Source organism: Spea bombifrons, chromosome 4 (genome assembly GCF_027358695.1).
Source record: "Spea bombifrons isolate aSpeBom1 chromosome 4, aSpeBom1.2.pri, whole genome shotgun sequence".
Lineage (NCBI taxonomy): Eukaryota > Metazoa > Chordata > Amphibia > Anura > Pelobatidae > Spea > Spea bombifrons.
Window position 1 is genome coordinate 57,096,181 of NC_071090.1, and position 17,480 is coordinate 57,113,660.

At 38.7% G+C, this 17,480-nt stretch overlaps 1 protein-coding gene across 2 annotated transcripts; it reads left to right on the forward strand.

Moving 5' to 3' along the window:
* Nucleotides 1-897: 897 nt before the first annotated feature.
* On the forward strand, nucleotides 898-15,400 carry HDAC10 (histone deacetylase 10). 2 transcript variants are annotated; one of them, XM_053462425.1, is made up of 21 exons: nucleotides 898-1,096; nucleotides 2,538-2,654; nucleotides 3,100-3,234; nucleotides 4,097-4,193; nucleotides 4,600-4,697; nucleotides 4,851-4,955; nucleotides 5,377-5,445; nucleotides 6,107-6,233; nucleotides 6,987-7,052; nucleotides 7,437-7,496; nucleotides 7,581-7,670; nucleotides 8,294-8,400; nucleotides 8,767-8,834; nucleotides 9,864-10,101; nucleotides 10,485-10,572; nucleotides 11,475-11,560; nucleotides 12,537-12,593; nucleotides 12,696-12,780; nucleotides 13,627-13,815; nucleotides 14,029-14,191; nucleotides 15,117-15,400. In XM_053462425.1, exons 2-21 carry the CDS (start codon nucleotides 2,590-2,592, stop codon nucleotides 15,122-15,124), a joined length of 2,001 nt encoding a protein of 666 aa, XP_053318400.1. In that variant the 5' UTR covers nucleotides 898-1,096; nucleotides 2,538-2,589; the 3' UTR covers nucleotides 15,125-15,400. The 2 variants fall into 2 exon arrangements, with proteins under 2 accessions (XP_053318400.1, XP_053318401.1); XM_053462426.1 differs by having other exon boundaries at nucleotides 2,568-2,654.
* Nucleotides 15,401-17,480: the final 2,080 nt, after the last annotated feature.

The following is a 17,480-nucleotide window of genomic DNA, read 5'->3' on the forward strand; positions in this document are numbered from 1 at the left end:
GATTCTCCATTCCGTGTCCCAAATGGGACAAGCGTGTTCATTATTATTATATTATTAAGCTTCATGCTCATCTGTTGAATGATTTTAAATTGGGATCCAGGACCCACAGTCCCAGGTTGCCTGTAATACGATAGAATACCAGTATATGTAACTGTATGAAGATCTCACATTTGCTGGAGCTGGGCTCAAGTCAAAATAGGTCCAGCTCCTGAATCGGAATCACCCAATTATTTAGTATTTCGGTATGAGGACTTTTCTTATTCTGTATGTAAATCTAGCCCGATAAGCCGAGCGCAGGTTGCTTGCCAACCTCTATGTAGCTCTAAAGTTTCAGATCAGCTATTTAAAATTCTAGTAATATGTAAAGTGCAAGAGAATTGTCTGTCTAGAATGATTTTTGTGTAAATATTTATTTATAATTGAAAAACACGTATACTGTACTTTTATGTTATATAACATGATCGTGTACAACTTTCGGTAGTAGTGCTAATTCAGATTGGAACTATAATTTCATTATTAGCGCCTACAAGCGTAATAATACATAAATTAAACTGGTTTCACCCGCATAAACATTTTCACTCAGTTATGCCATAAGAAACATCACACGTGCCTGCGTTTTATTATTCTATGTTTGTTTCCCAGGCAAGACAACTTCGACGGTTTAAACAACTTTTTAACTTAAAAGTTCAAGTTCCAGCACTAAACACTACAGCTGCTTCGCATCATGCGGGCACTTCTTCGTGACATGAGCTCTAAACGCAAGAGATCTAGCGCAGACTTATTTTTACTGAACCATTTTGGCGTTGTCGATTTCATACACCACAATAAATATAGGTCTCCGAACGCTAACTGGTTGTAGCCTCTAGTACATAGTACTCAGTTGGATTCTCTGTTTAACTTTATTAGCAGAACAATATGAACATTTCACCACCGAGGACTTTGGCGTAGGCAAAAACGGGTGCATGTTAACTAGGCTAATAACGACATTAGCGATCCTACTGTCTCTAGTACATACTACTCTGTTTAACTTTATTAGCACTCAAATTTAAAACATTTTGACAACGAGGACTTTGGCGTGGGCATAAACTGGGGCACAGTAAGTAAGCAGTCCTATAGAGTCTTCGTATATGCGATTTTTTCTATCACTGGAATGCACAGGTACTAAGGACCGATGGGCTATAGTTGGTCTCTTTAGCACAATTAGTGTTAGTTGGTTGCGCCAAGCAATATAAATCTCTCAGCAGATGACAGAAGAAGATCTAGGCGCCAGAGAGTAAATACCTTGGCTGTGAGGGGTTTAGAAAAGCACAGGCAGCCCCCCCCCCAATATTCCATAAGATGAGGAGAGCTGCAAGTGCTCCCCAACTTCCTATCCCTTCCATACTATGTGTATGAGGGTAATTGCAAAACTGGCTTTGGATTGGAGTGGGGTGTCTACCCATGCTTAGGGGTTTCAAATGTGAAAATATTGATATTTGTTATGTTGGGGTTATGTGTAAAATTGTATGGTGGTTTATTTATTTATTTATTTTTTAAAGCGTTTTGGATTCCATTTTAAATGGGTGCTAATGCATTTTATTGCACTTCTACCCTCCTGGCTGCCTCTACAGGAAGCGTTATTGTGTTAACTTTTTGCACATGCTCAGTAGCGTTTCCATGGAAGTCACCGAAGCATCAGCTGATCACATGTATTCTACTACTTCTACTCCTACTACTCCTATCGATGTCAAAGGGAGCTCAACTCCTTCTACTGAGCGTTTGCAAGAATCATACCACAGTACGCTCCCTGCTTTCAGTAGAGGCAGTGAGGAAGCGTTAAATGAAACAGAAAAACTCCAGGAAATAAAGTATGCCTGCCCGGATCTGCGTGGGTCCTGTTGGGAAGCGGGAACACCATGCCTGGAGTTTTTTCCAGCCATTCGGGCAGCTGAAGTATCAACTCTGGGGGATATTCTAGCTCAGATCTAAAAACCCCCAGAACAGTTCAATAGTCACTCCATGATTGCCATCATCCATGCTGGGTGTTATACCTCTTAAGTACATGTGGGGCTGAGTAAGATCGATATGGAGGCTGTGCAACTCAACCGGTCACAAGGAAGATTGGAAGGAAGAGCAGCAGTTCACTGGGGGACCAGACAGGGCTATCTCCAGTTATGTTGCCTCCCTTGGCTGATGACAGAATTCTTGACTGCCTTCAGCATATTCCAGCCATTCTGGCAGCAGGAACTCTGCCAGCAGCTTATTTTGGCAGCTGGAAAGTACACCTAGGGTTTGTTCCAGGCATTCTGGCCGCTGGAACAGTGCACCTGCAGTGTATTTTAGCATTATAGTCAAACTGTTCTGACAGCTGATACATGATGTTGGCCAACAGGTAACAATTTTACATTTTAAAGTCATGCCATAATCTAAATGAATATGTTCTGTTGGGTCACTGTTCGGGGTATGTCGGAGGTGATAAAGTTTCTTTAAGGACATTCTCAAGTTCTCAATACATCGTATTTACAATATAGTATTGCTCTGTCTCTCCTTTTCATTAGACGTATGTAGATCCTCTCTGTCTTATACAGAAGCGCAGCAGTTCTTTTAGATATGGCTTCTACCACAGCATTGGTTTACGATGAAGAAATGATGAACTACAGGCTGCTCTGGGATGAGTAAGTACACAAATTACACCTCTATGTGAAGACAATTGAATAACAATTTAAAACAGGATTGTCCAAACCTGACTGCAAGGGCCACAAACACAACATCATTTTTCAAAGAAGTCTACCACGCTGTTTAGTGATGTCCACCTGTGCACCTACGCGATTGCTAGTACAGTGTACAAAGACCAAGGCTAAAGACATTCAAACTCAAGTTTTCACAACTCCACGCGTTTCATGTAACCATACATTTCTTTTGGCAAGTCAGTTAAGGCATGTAATCTGTTCACATCGGAGGTAATTCTAAAACAACCAATTACTGTCAGCTTTAATGCACTATATCAGAATTCCAGTGGGTTAAATTACAATGTACCATGTTGCTACACATGTACTCTAAATGTGATTTTTTTTTTTTTTTAATATTTATTTATTTTTTCTTCCATTGTTTTGTTTGAAGCCCAGAATGCGCGATTGAGGTGCCTGAGAGATTATCTTCATCTTACGAGCGTCTGCAGCATTACGACCTTGTGCAGAGATGTGTCGGGCTACCTGTCAGGGAGGCTACGGAGGAAGAGATCACCTTGGTTCACAGGTCTGGTCATTGTTTAATTATGAGGTTGCAGAAATACACATGAAGTGGCTGCTTACAACATTACACGTGTAATGAAGCTGATACCTAAATTATTTTCAGTAGTAGCACAACTAAATAGAACGACCCCGTTTGTCTACAAAGCCAGGAGCTTTTAATATAACAGGGTTGCTCACATCTCTCTTTCTCTCTGCATGTATAGTCTTACTTTTAAACATGCACGCAATGCATTTGCTAGGAAGTATATGAGCATTAAACTGTATGTATTCAGCATCCATGATCTGATATGATATAGGTGGGTGCTAGATGCAAATAGCTTGGTAAAATATATATTGCTTCTTTGTATACTATGTGTAATATAAATAAAGTAGAACACTGATTCTTACTGTGTTATATGAATTATATTCTCCCAAAGCCACATAGGGTTCATCTACAGAAGCTTATGTAGCGCTGAGAGGGTTCTATAAACTCATTGTACATATTGGTACAATTGACTCCCTACATCACAGAATGCTAATATAGGGCTAAATTCTTTCCTTTTCATGTGCCTTAGTCTATCAAGCGTATGTTCTGTTGATGGCACCGATAGGGTACCATTGGGTTCATTGCTAGACTCCTCTGTGATGAAAGAATGGATTGGAGAGAGTAATAGGGCATGATTCACCAAGCAGGGAAACAGGAATCAGTGAAGTGAACACATTTGATTTACTGGCTCCTGAAACTGAAGCTCCTTTTTTTCACATCGTAATGATACCATACATTATTTGACACATTTAACTACCTATATGTAATTTAAATGCCACTAGTGCTACCTACACCATATATTGGCTATAACATTCCGTGATAAAAACTTTTGTGCTTTCAGCACCGACTATCTGGAAATTGTTAAGAGCACCCAGACAATGAATGAAGAGGAGCTTAAAAAAACATCACAGAACTATGTTGCTGCGTATTTCCACCAGGTGGGACACAGATCAAAACCTTGTAACTAATTCCAGAACATGTCAGTAATGATAATTATGCAGTAACGCTTTGCAGACCCAGCGCTTCCAATATTTGGAAATCTATGATGTATTTCTTGACAAACATTACCATTCAACCAAAATGCAGTGGTCTTCAAGAAGGACACAGCAATGCTTCCCAGCAACAGGTGTTTAGAGGTTAAAGTCCTTTCTGCCAGGTCCAGCTAGGAAACCTAACATTCAGAGGAATGGCAAATATTTACATGTTTACATTTTGAGTTAAAAGATAAAAAGGTACATTTTGGCATAGAAACAAATGCTTCTTATTTTAATGCTCTTCAAAAGTGAAATGGGTTCTCCACACTGTGCACCTGTCTGTTGATTACCTCTCTATCTTGATTTCCAGAACTCCTACCGATGTGCCAAGCTGGCCCTGGGTGGCACCTTGCAGCTGGTAGATGCAGTATTGTCTGGGCAGGTTCTCAATGGAATGGCTCTTGTAAGGTAATCATTAGCGGCTTCGATGTTACTCTATCTCCACCATGGTCGCTACAGCTTCTAGATCATCAAAGCTTGCTCTCGCATAACTAATGTACACACCATGTTATATGTGTGCGCCATTAACTGACTGACTTGACATATATAATATAATTTCAGGCCTCCAGGTCATCACAGTCAGCGCAGTCAAAGCAATGGATTCTGTATTTTCAACAATGTTGCAATAGCAGCAAAGTATGCGCAGAAGAAGTACAAGCTTGAGAGGTGAGTGTATTGCGTAGCATTTGTTGGGTGGGATCACTAAGTGTTTTCAGCGAGAGTAATGTGCAGGAAAGGAATGATGCGTTGACCATCTTTTAAGGGAGAAAAGGCAAAAGTCATTCCTCTACACTGCATAGAATATTTTTTCACTATATCAAATGTTTCACAGTAACATACGTATTAATTCATAATGCAATGCTGCAGAATATTCGCAGCGACAGTATTGGGAATGCTGCAATCCTCCTCAAAGTATTAAAATATATTCCCAGCATCTGTAGTGCTCGTGGCTGTTATTGAAACCTAGTAAAATTTGAATTTTTGAGATGTTTTTCCAAACGTTACCAATGTATGTAGAAGGAATTAGTTCAGGTTTCATTCTGTGCGATATGTCAATATGTTCTCCTGTTCTGCCACCTCTGTGCAGGATTTTGATTGTCGATTGGGACATACACCATGGACAAGGAATCCAGTACGTCTTTGAGGATGACCCCAGGTTTGTAGTGCGTTTGGTTGGATTGTGGTATTGGAAGTGATGTTTTATGGGGAAATATGAGGATGCTATCTGTGGCTCTCTGTTCCTGTTAAATGAACTAGGGGGGGTCCATTATCTTTATATTCTACACTGAGCCACGGGTATAGTAGCATAAACCTGACGGACTTCAGTATGCTGTCCTTTAATAGCACGTAGTTGTCCACTCATTAAATCCCACCATGTTAAGTATTCAATATGGAGGTGAGTGTTAAAATCTTCTTGCTGGATTGACTCACAAGGATTGGCTGTTCATTATATATAGTGAGGTCGGTAAAATAAAATTTCAAGAAATCCCACAGATTTAATTATACATGTATTGTGGTTGGCCCTTCAAAATGCATAGAGCAACCCTCATAAAGTTTAATAAAAACTACTTGTTAATATTCTTTATTAGGGCAAAAGGCCATAACCTGGTAGTAGATTGTTAGAGGCTTGGGCATAAGGATATTTTACATCACTGAAAAGTAGTAAATAAATGGAACAGCCTTCCAGCAGAAGTGGTTGAGATTAATACAGTGACTGAATTTAAACATGCATGGCATAGGTGTAAGGCCACAAGACCACGGGTGAGATGGGTTGTGGGATTAAATAGTTTATTCACCTGTCACCATCTTCCCTTCAGCGTTTTGTACTTCTCGTGGCATCGTTACGAGCACGGGTCATTCTGGCCAAATCTTGGCGAATCAGACTTTGGCTTTGTTGGCAAAGATAAAGGAACTGGCTTCAACATAAACCTACCATGGAACAAGGTGTGTTACATTAACTTGCTGGGATATGTATAACGCCAATGGCTTGATTTGGACATATTTCATCTTGTTTCTAGTGACTGTTTAGTATAATGAGCCCAATGAGAATCGGTGAACATTAACTCAACTATATTTGCAATTAAAATATCTTTCCATCTGACAAGTTACTAAATGCTGGCCTATAGGCATCATTTATTAAAATGCCATTGTTCTGTGTATCTTACTATTTTCGTTTCTTTAACATTTCTTCCATCACCGTGGAGTTTGATGTTTGTTTGCTCACTATTTAGCAATCTACTGATGTAGAATAATGTTTTTGTGACATAATGGGGAATGCTTGGCCATGCTATGACATCATTTACATTTAGAAAATGTGGGCCCTAACTACTTTAAAAATATAAATATATATCTTAAAATGTACATGTATTCAGCAAGGAGCAGCCGCCTTATTTCCTGGAAAACTCTGTAAGCGGCAGCTTTGTGAAATAAAATGTGAATAAATTATTCACACATTGAATTCAGTTACGCCTAATATAGTTTTTGCAACCTGCTGCATTTAAATGAAATAAATATAGTGATTCCCAGTTGAAATATCTCTTCTAATCTATTATTCTGCACGCTTTTTAGGCAGGAAATCCCATGAGAATATAAATTCTGTGGAGCTTGGCTTACTTTAAATTTAGGTTGTTTTACATGTGCGCTTTTATTATATTTCAATATCTAGTAATAAACCCATCTTCTACTGTATGTTCGCAGACTGGAATGGGAAATGCAGATTATATCGCAGCCTTCCTGCATGTTCTCCTCCCGATAGCATATGAGGTAACTGCTTTTTGTTAATATCTTTATATAACCTAAAAAAAAAAAAAAAGAATAAATGATATGTATCACGTAGTCGTTACATTCTTGCAATGCTTGTGTCATGATGGCAAAATACGACAGGGAGGAGAGAAAAAAATCTTGCTTGATAGATACCCAGAAAAGGAACCATTTAAATCCACTTACATTTCCAGGTCAATGGATGTAAGAATAATAGAAGTCATCTTTATTTATTAAATATATATATATATATATTATATTATAATATATTCCATTATTCTGATGTAATATTTGACGGGTGTCTTTGTATAGCTCTTCATTGTGCATCCATAAAATTGTGAATGATCATATAATAGATGTTTTCTGTGAATGCTTTAATTTTCACAGTTTGATCCAGAGCTGGTTCTGGTGTCGTCGGGCTATGACTCGGGAATTGGCGACCCAGAGGTAGGTAGCTGGAGGAAATTTTGTTTCGGTTCTGTTAGTGAGGCTGAGTTTCTTACTGATCATAGCATGTGTGAATCGTTGCAGGGCTGTATGCGTGCCACCCCCGAGTGTTTCAGTCATCTCACTCATATGCTCATGAACCTAACTGGAGGAAAACTGTGTGTTGTCCTGGAGGTAAAACTTTTCAGTTTACATTTTCAGTGTCTGGGCTTTACTTTCATCTGCTATTTAGAATACCATAATTTCTGGGAATCAGCTGTTCTAATGAAGTTTTTGACAAATACAAATTGTTTGTACTATGCTACAAGCGTCCTTAGGGGTAGCCATAACCCTAACGTTAGATTAGAACCAGATCATTACATTTAACATCGCTAAACTAATGTGCTAAATGCCACACAAAAAAGGATAATTACTTTATGCTGTATGGTCTGAAACGTTTAGCTAGTATGTCTGCTCTATTAGGTACAAATAGTAATAATATGTAATGGTAGATTTTCTTTTTTGAAAGAGGGTATTTTTGCAGTGTATGTGCCTTACAGCACATTGTGCCTTACAGCTTTATTGTTCTTTTTAAAGTTCACCAGAAAGTGTTTCCTCCTGAAAGAAAGGGCTGAGTTGGTATTATGCAGGGCCTTTCTGGCAGAAGAAGCTTGAGATTGGTATCTCTTTGTTATTAAAATTACTTAAGTGAAATTACATGTTAACCTGGCCTTCAAATTTATTACGCGCCAATTTTGTGTTATAAATAATATGCACTATAAACTCTGTGCATTCATACCGTCATACCATTTACACAGGGCGGCTACCATCTAAGGTCACTGGCTGAGTCTGTGTGCATGACCGTAAGGACATTACTTGGAGATGCCGTGTCAAGGCTGTCCGGGGAGATGGCGCCGTGCCATAGGTATGTACACCAACAATCGTTCCTACTGCATAATCGGAGAATAATAATCAGAGAATGCTTTGCAGATTTCTGGTGGTGGTGGTGGTAGTCTCGTGTCTGTGTGTTTTTTTTCTCTTGCTTACTTGGAGCAACAGGTACTCTATTTCAGCTTGTATCCATGTAATAATATGGTCTTTGTGTGGTTGTTTGAATGGCTTGATATGGGCTGGCATAAGCCATGTTCTATAGCCATGTTCTTTCATTAGCAAATAACTTCCCTGTCTCTTAAAGGAAAGGGGCCAATATCCTCTTATACATTTGTGCATCCTCACACTCATAAAGAGAAGAGAGTATGACTAATACAAAACCATTTACCATCTATTCCAGTGCTTTAGAATCCATTCAGAATGTAAGGGCAGCACACGCTCCATACTGGCATTGCTTTTCTCCTGATGGTAATTATGTTCTACAGCTTCTTTATTTGATACACTAGTTGTACTTCAACGTAATAGTTAGATGGCTGGAAATGTGCGGAATAGATGGGCCATCAATTCTATATTTCTATAATACAGGACGTATTTTCAAGTTAACACATCTGTGATACTAAAGTAATGTTTGCATAGTCTGTGTCTTTTACATTTTCCTTCTTTGTTCTGTGTCCAATTATTATATGATTGATGCATCATGATAAGTTGAAATGAAACAATACTATTGATGTAGGAATCCATGTATGGCTGTAGTTATTTTGCTATCAATGTAATTCTCAGATGCTAATATCAGAGGCTTTTGATAGATTATAATGATGATGCATTATAAAGGGCCACCTCTGACATTTTTTATCTGCAGAAACATATGAGCTTGCCCTGCATAATGTATAGTCCAATCACTAAGTTGATTTTCAAAAGCATTCACTGGCCACTTTGTTCATGGGCCAGAAGTTCACTGGGGCTGGTCATTTACAATTTAAAGTCAGGAAGATGAAACCACAGATAAGGCTAAGAAAATACAATGTGTTCCCCAAAAGTAATAATAAAATGTTAGTTCTATAAAAGCTAAATAAGTTAATGAGACAAATAATACCCCCCGCACACACACTCGCTCAGACACTCATCCTCCTGACGTTGGCAAACCTATCATCTCTTAATCCTACTACACACAAGTGCTAATAGATCCTGGATGTGCTGTAGAAGCCACAAAGATTCAACAAAAGTAACAAATCTGATTTCCTAGGAAGTAAAGCCTGTGCCCTGATCTGTTGGTACCTCCTTCTAAATGAAAAGGGCAGCCCTATCCGTATTCCGTCTTGTAAATGCACGGCATCATCAGAGTTTTCATTTCCAGCTTGGATTTATCAAATCTTAATATCAAAAAGCCAATTTTCTCTCCACTCTTTGGAACGCAATCTTCTCTTGAAAATGTCGGTAGCGTTCTGTATTTTTTTATAATAGTAAAATGGTTCTGTTTTGTACTCAATTTATTTAAAGACGCGCATCTAGTGCATAAATCCAACACTGCAGGCAGTCCCCCTGAACCACCACAGGAAGGCAGAGATGCGTCTGTGTTTGAGGTTTTCCTGGAGACTCACATGAAAGAAGTTTTGAATTCCACTCCTGCCATTAGAACCTCTGCTGTGATCCCTGAGGGCCACACGGTTACCCTACCTGCTGGTGTGCAAGTGGAGGACCAGACGGCTTCAAAGGAACAAACTGATGTCATCATCGGGTAGGTGTTGTAAATTCTCAACAATATTTAATGGATGGAAAAGCCCACAAATGCCCAGCAGTCATAAGGTGTATTTTTTTTTCAGTCTACAGCAGTTTCTAGATATAAAAAAATCAGTGGTCAAAGACCTGTGGGAAATGCCATATCCACTTTGGGTATTTGTACTGCATGTCTCTATTGTAGCTTAATGGCATTGCATTGAAAACCACCTAATCTTGTTTTACCATGTCAGGGAGGATTATTTTAGCATGCGCCGGGTACTTCAGATGATCCGTTTATAGCATTTAACTCTGCTGTACTCGTCCAGTGGATATGACAGCCTGGATGATATAGGAAGTTTGTTTTCCAGTCCACTTTCTGTATAAGCCTTTTTGTATTTTCAGTGATTTCTCTGAACTTCTGAAAACAGAAAATGTATTAACATCTCTGGGCAAAATGTTGACAGTCATCAACAAACTTGTTAACAAGCAGGTAAGATACAGCTGTCAAATTGTGCAGAGCTGCATTAACCTGTTACAAACCCGGCTACCCCAAAACCTTCACACACAGTCACTAAGTGATAGCTTGTAAGTCTTCCCATTTAGTCAAATGAAAGGACTAGCCAGGGCTGATTTAATTCACCAGTCAATCCCTGCACATTAGTATGTTACAGCTGTGTCCGGCTGACATAAGGTACAGGAAATCTGGTGTGACGAAAATGTGTAAAGCACGAATGCTTTCAAAAAATAGACATGTTAATTTCTTTTTATCATTTAACAAAACGAACAGAAGAAAAATCTAAATGAAATAAGGATTTGATCGCCTTTTGCCTTCAAAAGAGCACCAGTTCTACTAGATACACTTGCAGGGATTTAGAAGGCATATAATTAGGGGTACAATTATACCGAACAGGTGCTAATGATCTATTTAATATGTAAGTTACAGTTTTATTTACTGCATCAGCAAGGTCTCTCCCAGGCAGAAATTTCAACTCTGGCAGGAGTTTCCAGATGTTCTTTCCAAGCTGACAAAGCACAATGAAACAGACAATGTTGAAGACCGTAGACGCGGTAAAGCATTCTTACTTTAGGAAATGTCTTCACATCTGTCTAAAGCTTTTGTACAGTACTTGTATTGGATGTGCAGCAGAGGATACAATGAATACACACCTTCCTCTGTGATACAGGGAGGTTGCTGCCCCCTTGTGGTTGAGACCTAAATCCTCCAAACCGTTCACTGCTGATACAAGCCAGGCAGTACAAGATGGGTTCATGCAGCATACAAGCCCTGGGTTGCAAACTCCGCTCTTCTCCTGTGTTACTTGTGATGGCTTGCCTGGACCTAATTAAACACACTCATGCATAATATATTCCAATTATCTTAAATCCCTACAGATAAGGAATGCCATTGCTTTATCGCCGAATACTTCACTTTCAGCTGCTGTGGTGCTACAACATGCTTTACATGTGGGTTTACAAAGGTATATTTCTACTTCCTGTTAAGTACAAATTGATAGATATGAAATTAATATTAAATAGTAAAATAAAAAAGACACCAGCCATTGGTCTATTGTTTTCTGCATTAGTAGTCAACCCAGGCACCATGCCTGCAAAACCACAACAAACCTAACAATAAACCATTTTAAGAAAACAAGTTACCCAACCACAGACCTCTACATTTTGGAAGAATTGGATCTAATCGTATATGTACACATTTATGTGTGTGTAAATGTATACTTGTAACTGGAACCAGGGCATTGATGTAGTGAAAGCCTGCTACAAGACGCATAGCTGCTCCAGTTCTCGAAAGTAAAAGTGCCCCTATGGGGAAAAAACATCTCCCAAAGAAGCGGACCACCAGTCATCACATGACACACTCTATTAACAATTTAAACCCCCTAAAAGGCAGTATCAAATTGCTGTTCCAGCACTGTCCTACACTTGTCCTAAACCAAAGGATGCTGTCCAAAGCTTCCATACTCAAAACATACTCCGCATCTCAGATTGTGTTCCTTTGAACATGACACCATTGGGAAAGTTTTTTTAAAATCTTTTTATTTAAATTATTGCTAAAAGAAGTCTACCACGGATGAAATTGTATATGCTTTTGGAGGGATTGTCCCTATTTCCTCCTTTTAATATACTCCATAGGTTATGGGTGTATTGGAATGTTCTGCAACCCTAAAAAGCTATATATATATATATATATATATATGTATATATATATATATATATATATATGTGTGTGTGTGTGTTTTGTGAGGTTAAAATTGAGAGATTTATTCTTCACAATTGGTTGCAGAGATGCATCAGTTTGTTTCCTTTGCCCTATATCTACAGTGTTAATCATGTTTAGGTGACCCGGTCTTTTTAATGTTGCTGGTATGATATGTAATTTGATATACAAGAAAAAGCAGAAAACCTTACAGATCACATGGTGATTTTTGTATCCTGTAGGGTGTTCTACATTCATATTGGTGACCTTGATTCGAAACCGCTCTTGAAAGATGATGGGTAGGTGCTTTCGTTTTGGGGGGGGGCGGGGGTTGTCTTTCAGGGGTTACATTATTTTTAGTTAGGGGGGAAAAAAAACTTACACAGGTGTTTTTTTTGCAGGAAAACATTTTTCTTAAGAATTCTTGGAGATGAACCGGCTGAAGTAATCAACTCAAAATATCAACATTCTCTGAAGTGGGGAGAAGTAAGTAACAATAATTAGTAAAAAAAAAAAAAAAAATCAATAATAATTATTATAATAATTCTAAACCTTACCATCTGGACATTTAATATGCCAACTTGATACATCATGGATTCTCCAGCCTGCAAATACTTAATTGCTGCCATCACTGGACAGTTTGTGATGTACCTCACAGCTTTTTTTGTTGCAAGATAATTGGCTTTATAAAACTGACAGTTTTGCCAACCTTGTTGAAGAATAAGTGTAGGGTAGAACCAGCGCCAGTCTTATCTCCAGGCATCTGAAACAGCTGGATTTCCAAGCAGTGCCATATTCCTCCTAGAGAGAAAGGTCTAAAGTGGTACCAGTCCTTTCCTAGGGGAAGATTAGTCTATTGCTGCCTAAATATCTCTGCCCCTCTTAACCTCCTTGATGCCACTTCCTTCTAAAAAGCTTGATGTATGGTGTTCTACAGCCCTAAAAGTCATAATAATGTTTGGATAAAACATGTGAAAATGTGTTTATGATTGAAACTTTAAATACACCATCATTGTGTAAAAACATATTGAACATTTTAGCCTGGGGTGCCATTTGGTCTAGGACTGGTTCTGGGTAGAAATGTTCAGTGATGTTGTTAGTTTTCAACTCTGTCTTTATGTCACTATACATGTATTGAGAGAAGATTCAAATATTCAACTCACAAGCTCATATATGCATCAAGAGTGAGCATCTCTTGTAAGAACGGCTGCATTGTACACATAATCTGTATTTAAGGGGGGGGTGAAAATCATCTCAATGGTGTTATTTTTATGGGGTCTTGATGTCATTTGAGATCCATATTTTGATTGTTTGCTAAACATTCTTTTACAGAATTCCTGTGAAGGTAGCAGCTTTATTTATGTGCTATTGCGGTTAATACTTCCAATAGCTTACAGCTTCCAGCCTGATTTGATTCTGGTGGCAGCAGGGAGTAACAGAAGTATTGGTATTCAGGACATTTCACTGCTAACAAGCATGCTGCAAGGGTTGGCAGAAGGACGAATGCTTGCTGTTATACCGGTAAGATGGCAGTTCCTTAGCGCTGTCGGTTTTGTGTCTGTGTAATTACATAATGTGAGATGGCATGAATACTTTTTTTTCAGTTTAATTAACAGCCCCATGAAATCTATTGTGCTGTTATGTTACTAATTGTACCTGACCCTGGAAAAAATGTGCTACATTACTGCACAGTAAGAACTGCTTTATTGATTTCTTGTGTTTTGTGTCTAAAAGGAATCTGAATCGGATCTTGCAGTGACTGTGTCCAGCAGTTTGATGGGCTTTTCTAGAGCAAGGGAGCTTGGACCTCACAAATGTCCTAGCGTAGACTGTATGAAAACCTTGAAAGTACAACTTGACATCCTGCAGAAAGAATGGAAAATGCTTCAGTGTAGCTGTAAGTCAATTCAGCATAGTAAGTGTGAAAGCACTGTATGATTGTATTATCAGAAGTAGTTTGCTGCACACATCTGTTGTGACCACCCTAGGGCTGTCATCAGGAGGCTCACCGTCCCAGATCTGTCATGAACACTATGAGGAGCATAGGATAGGGCAGGGGGCCCTAGATATCTGATGGTAGCTCAGTGCTTTGCGCAGCTTTTAACCAGACTCGGCCATAGATGTATCTAAGACGGAAGCTTAAGATGTATATAGAGGACTTCTTTAAGTATACATTTTTTGAAGAGGTCTGATTTTTGTCATGGCCCATGGTATTATTAAATGTTTGATCCATTTGTGATCCGTTTCTGCTTTTAACAGCCACTTGTCTAGGTAATCTTATAGAGAATCAGAAATGTCTTGATGTTTCAGATAAGCAGCCCCTGAGGTCATACGTTTTGTAACAATTTGGGTTCCCACCGTGATTTAAAAAACAAATTTACTGACTGGAAAGAACTGAGATTCTCAGTTAATGTTAGTCATTGGGGTGAACTGCAACATGTAGATAGATGTCTTGAGTTCTATGGATGTCACAAAGCTTTGCTTTTTCATATATTATTCAAATTACTCTATACATAAAAATTGTATCACATTTGTACGGGTTCACTAAACATAAAGAGGCCGAATTTTTTTAAAAAAAATGAGAACAGTGTTATTGTTTTATATAGCTCAATCATATTCCATAGCGCTGTACAATGGATAGCGGGATATAACTAGTATATAACATAACAATTTGATTTACAGAGCAACAGGTGAGGGCCCTGATCTAATCTAGAGTATAACAGTAATGAAGGGGTTAATCACAATCAATTATGCTCATGTATTGTGTTTTGTATCATTGTATAAAAATCAAATTTCTGTGTTGTTTTTCTTTTCTATCTTAGTTGGCTAGACGATTTTGGAAATAGAAACTTAGTTGTCAAGTTCCCTTGGAGATTCTTTCCAGTCAACGCGTGGTTTTAAGCATCACAGCACGGATAACCAAAGTGTTTTGTGTTTAAGTCAGTATTCCTGCCATGGTTCCAACAACAATCAAGTGTTATGATATACTGGGTGTTTCAACCACAGACAAATAAAAGCATCCTTGCTCCGGGTTATTTTGTGTTATTTTAAATGTACGCTCCGGCCATCATCTACGCTTTAATGACTATAATATCTTTTTGCATTCGATGTATGGAGGGATTCATGTAGAGTGTTCTTTCAATCTTTATCTACTAGGTTACAATTTTAAAAGAAATAAGAGGTGGCTTATAGAAAAAAATAAAAATAGCAGGCAGGGTGCTCATAGGGTACAAGAATACAAGAATAACCATGTGCAAAGTGACTCAATAAAACACCCAAATACACACACACACACACACACACACACACACACACACACACACACACACACACACACACACACACACACTATAATGAATTCTGCACATACAGAAAAAAATAAATGTAAAAGCTAAATTCCGTCCTCAAATGTGCATATGAAGATGCTAAAATGTAAGAGAATGGATATAGTGAAAAACAGTATGGTAAACCGTGGAAATAAACAGTAATGGTTCTGCTAACAAGATTGGCTCCAAATGATAACTTGAAGCTACCTATAAGCTCTTCAAAAGGATGCCTAGGTGTGATGATCCTTTATGGAGTAAAACGAGAGCTCAGCAGAGCCCATAGAGACACCAGGGATACAAAACAGACAGGTTCGAGGCTGCTTGATATTTTATTCGCAAACGTGCCAAGACTTCTGGACTTCATGATCAGAACCATGCCCCCGTGAGGGAAATCATGAACTTTCTCGGATAGAAAAGTGGACAATGAAGTAGGTATGGTCAAGTTTAAGTCAGGACAGGTCAGGTATTTTGGCTTTGGCTGAAGTGATGTTGAACGGCTAATTGGTTCAGCAGCACAAGTGTTTGCTCCGGTAAAATGTAAACAGCTGATTGGTTTAATCAAAAGTATTCACGGATTTAATAAAAATAGGGCTGTTTCTGGGTCTAAACTGCTTACCTGGGCTGACCTAAAGAATCATCTGTGTGCTGGTTTAACACTTATGTAGCTAATACGGTTTTACAATGTGCGCTAGTTAAACAGTTTGCACTAATGGACAATCTCAAAAATGAAATAAAGGTCCCTTGCTGCTCCAGTTCTAAACTAACAAAGGAAAAATGAAAAGAGTTTTTCTTTATACCAAATTCCTCTCAGATACCTTTTTTTTGGGGGGGGGGGGATTCAATATGGCCTGGTCTAGTACGGCCGATGCTTTCACTGCTCTGTTCTTTACCAAACAAAAGCCCCTTTACTACTCTATATCCTGGGCGAGAAAGTAGATTGTAAATGAATTAATTGAAGGTGCTGTGGAGGAACCTGGGTCCTTCGTACCGACCCTCTGCTAATGTTCCAACCACTTTGCCATAAAAGTTATATTAATATTCCTAACTTGATTCCATCCTAAGGAGTATTTTTCTTCCCAAACTTGTTCCAAAGTGTAATCTGTCAGAATGTAAAACGCGTTGGAGTGTATGGATAATATGACATATAAAGAACGCATGTCCCATCAAACTTAGGCATCTCTGTCAGAACATGTCTGTGCCCCCATCTTGTCGTAATATTCTCTTAAGTAATAATTAACATATCTTGTTATGTTTATATTTCGATTGGGCCAGCATATTATTTGGTGTATTCAAAGTGGTGACAGTCTTGGTCTCCAGATGTCAATCCTTACCCATATATTGATAAATTCCTAGTTAGTACGTTGACTTTTATTGGAATAAAATGTTGGTAAATAAACTTGATGTTCTGTCTCTCTAAACATGTTTGCTGTAACACCTGCATGTGAGTAATATACTTAATTGACCATACATGGCATAGAGGGCAATTGTTTGCATAGGGCAAAGATTGTAAGTTCCTGCGAGAACAGGGCCCTTCATTCATCTTGTATCTGTGTGTCACTTGCTGTATTGTACTTGTCGTTATCTGTAAAATTTTCTTTTATCTTCTACAGCGCTGCGGAATCTGTTGGCGCTTTAGAAATAAAGTATAATAATAATAATAACAATAGGGCCCATGCTCCCACCTGTCCTGCTCCTAGGTACCTCCTTAACTGAGGTGCCCAGTGCAAGCTGCATGTAGAAATGGCTCCTCTCAAGGTAAGGGGGAGTTTGAGAGACCACCCAGGCAGCAGGAGAGAGAGAGCAGCAGACCTGGGGCAAGAGGAACGGAAGAACTGTAAGGGAAAGGGAGAGATGGAGAGC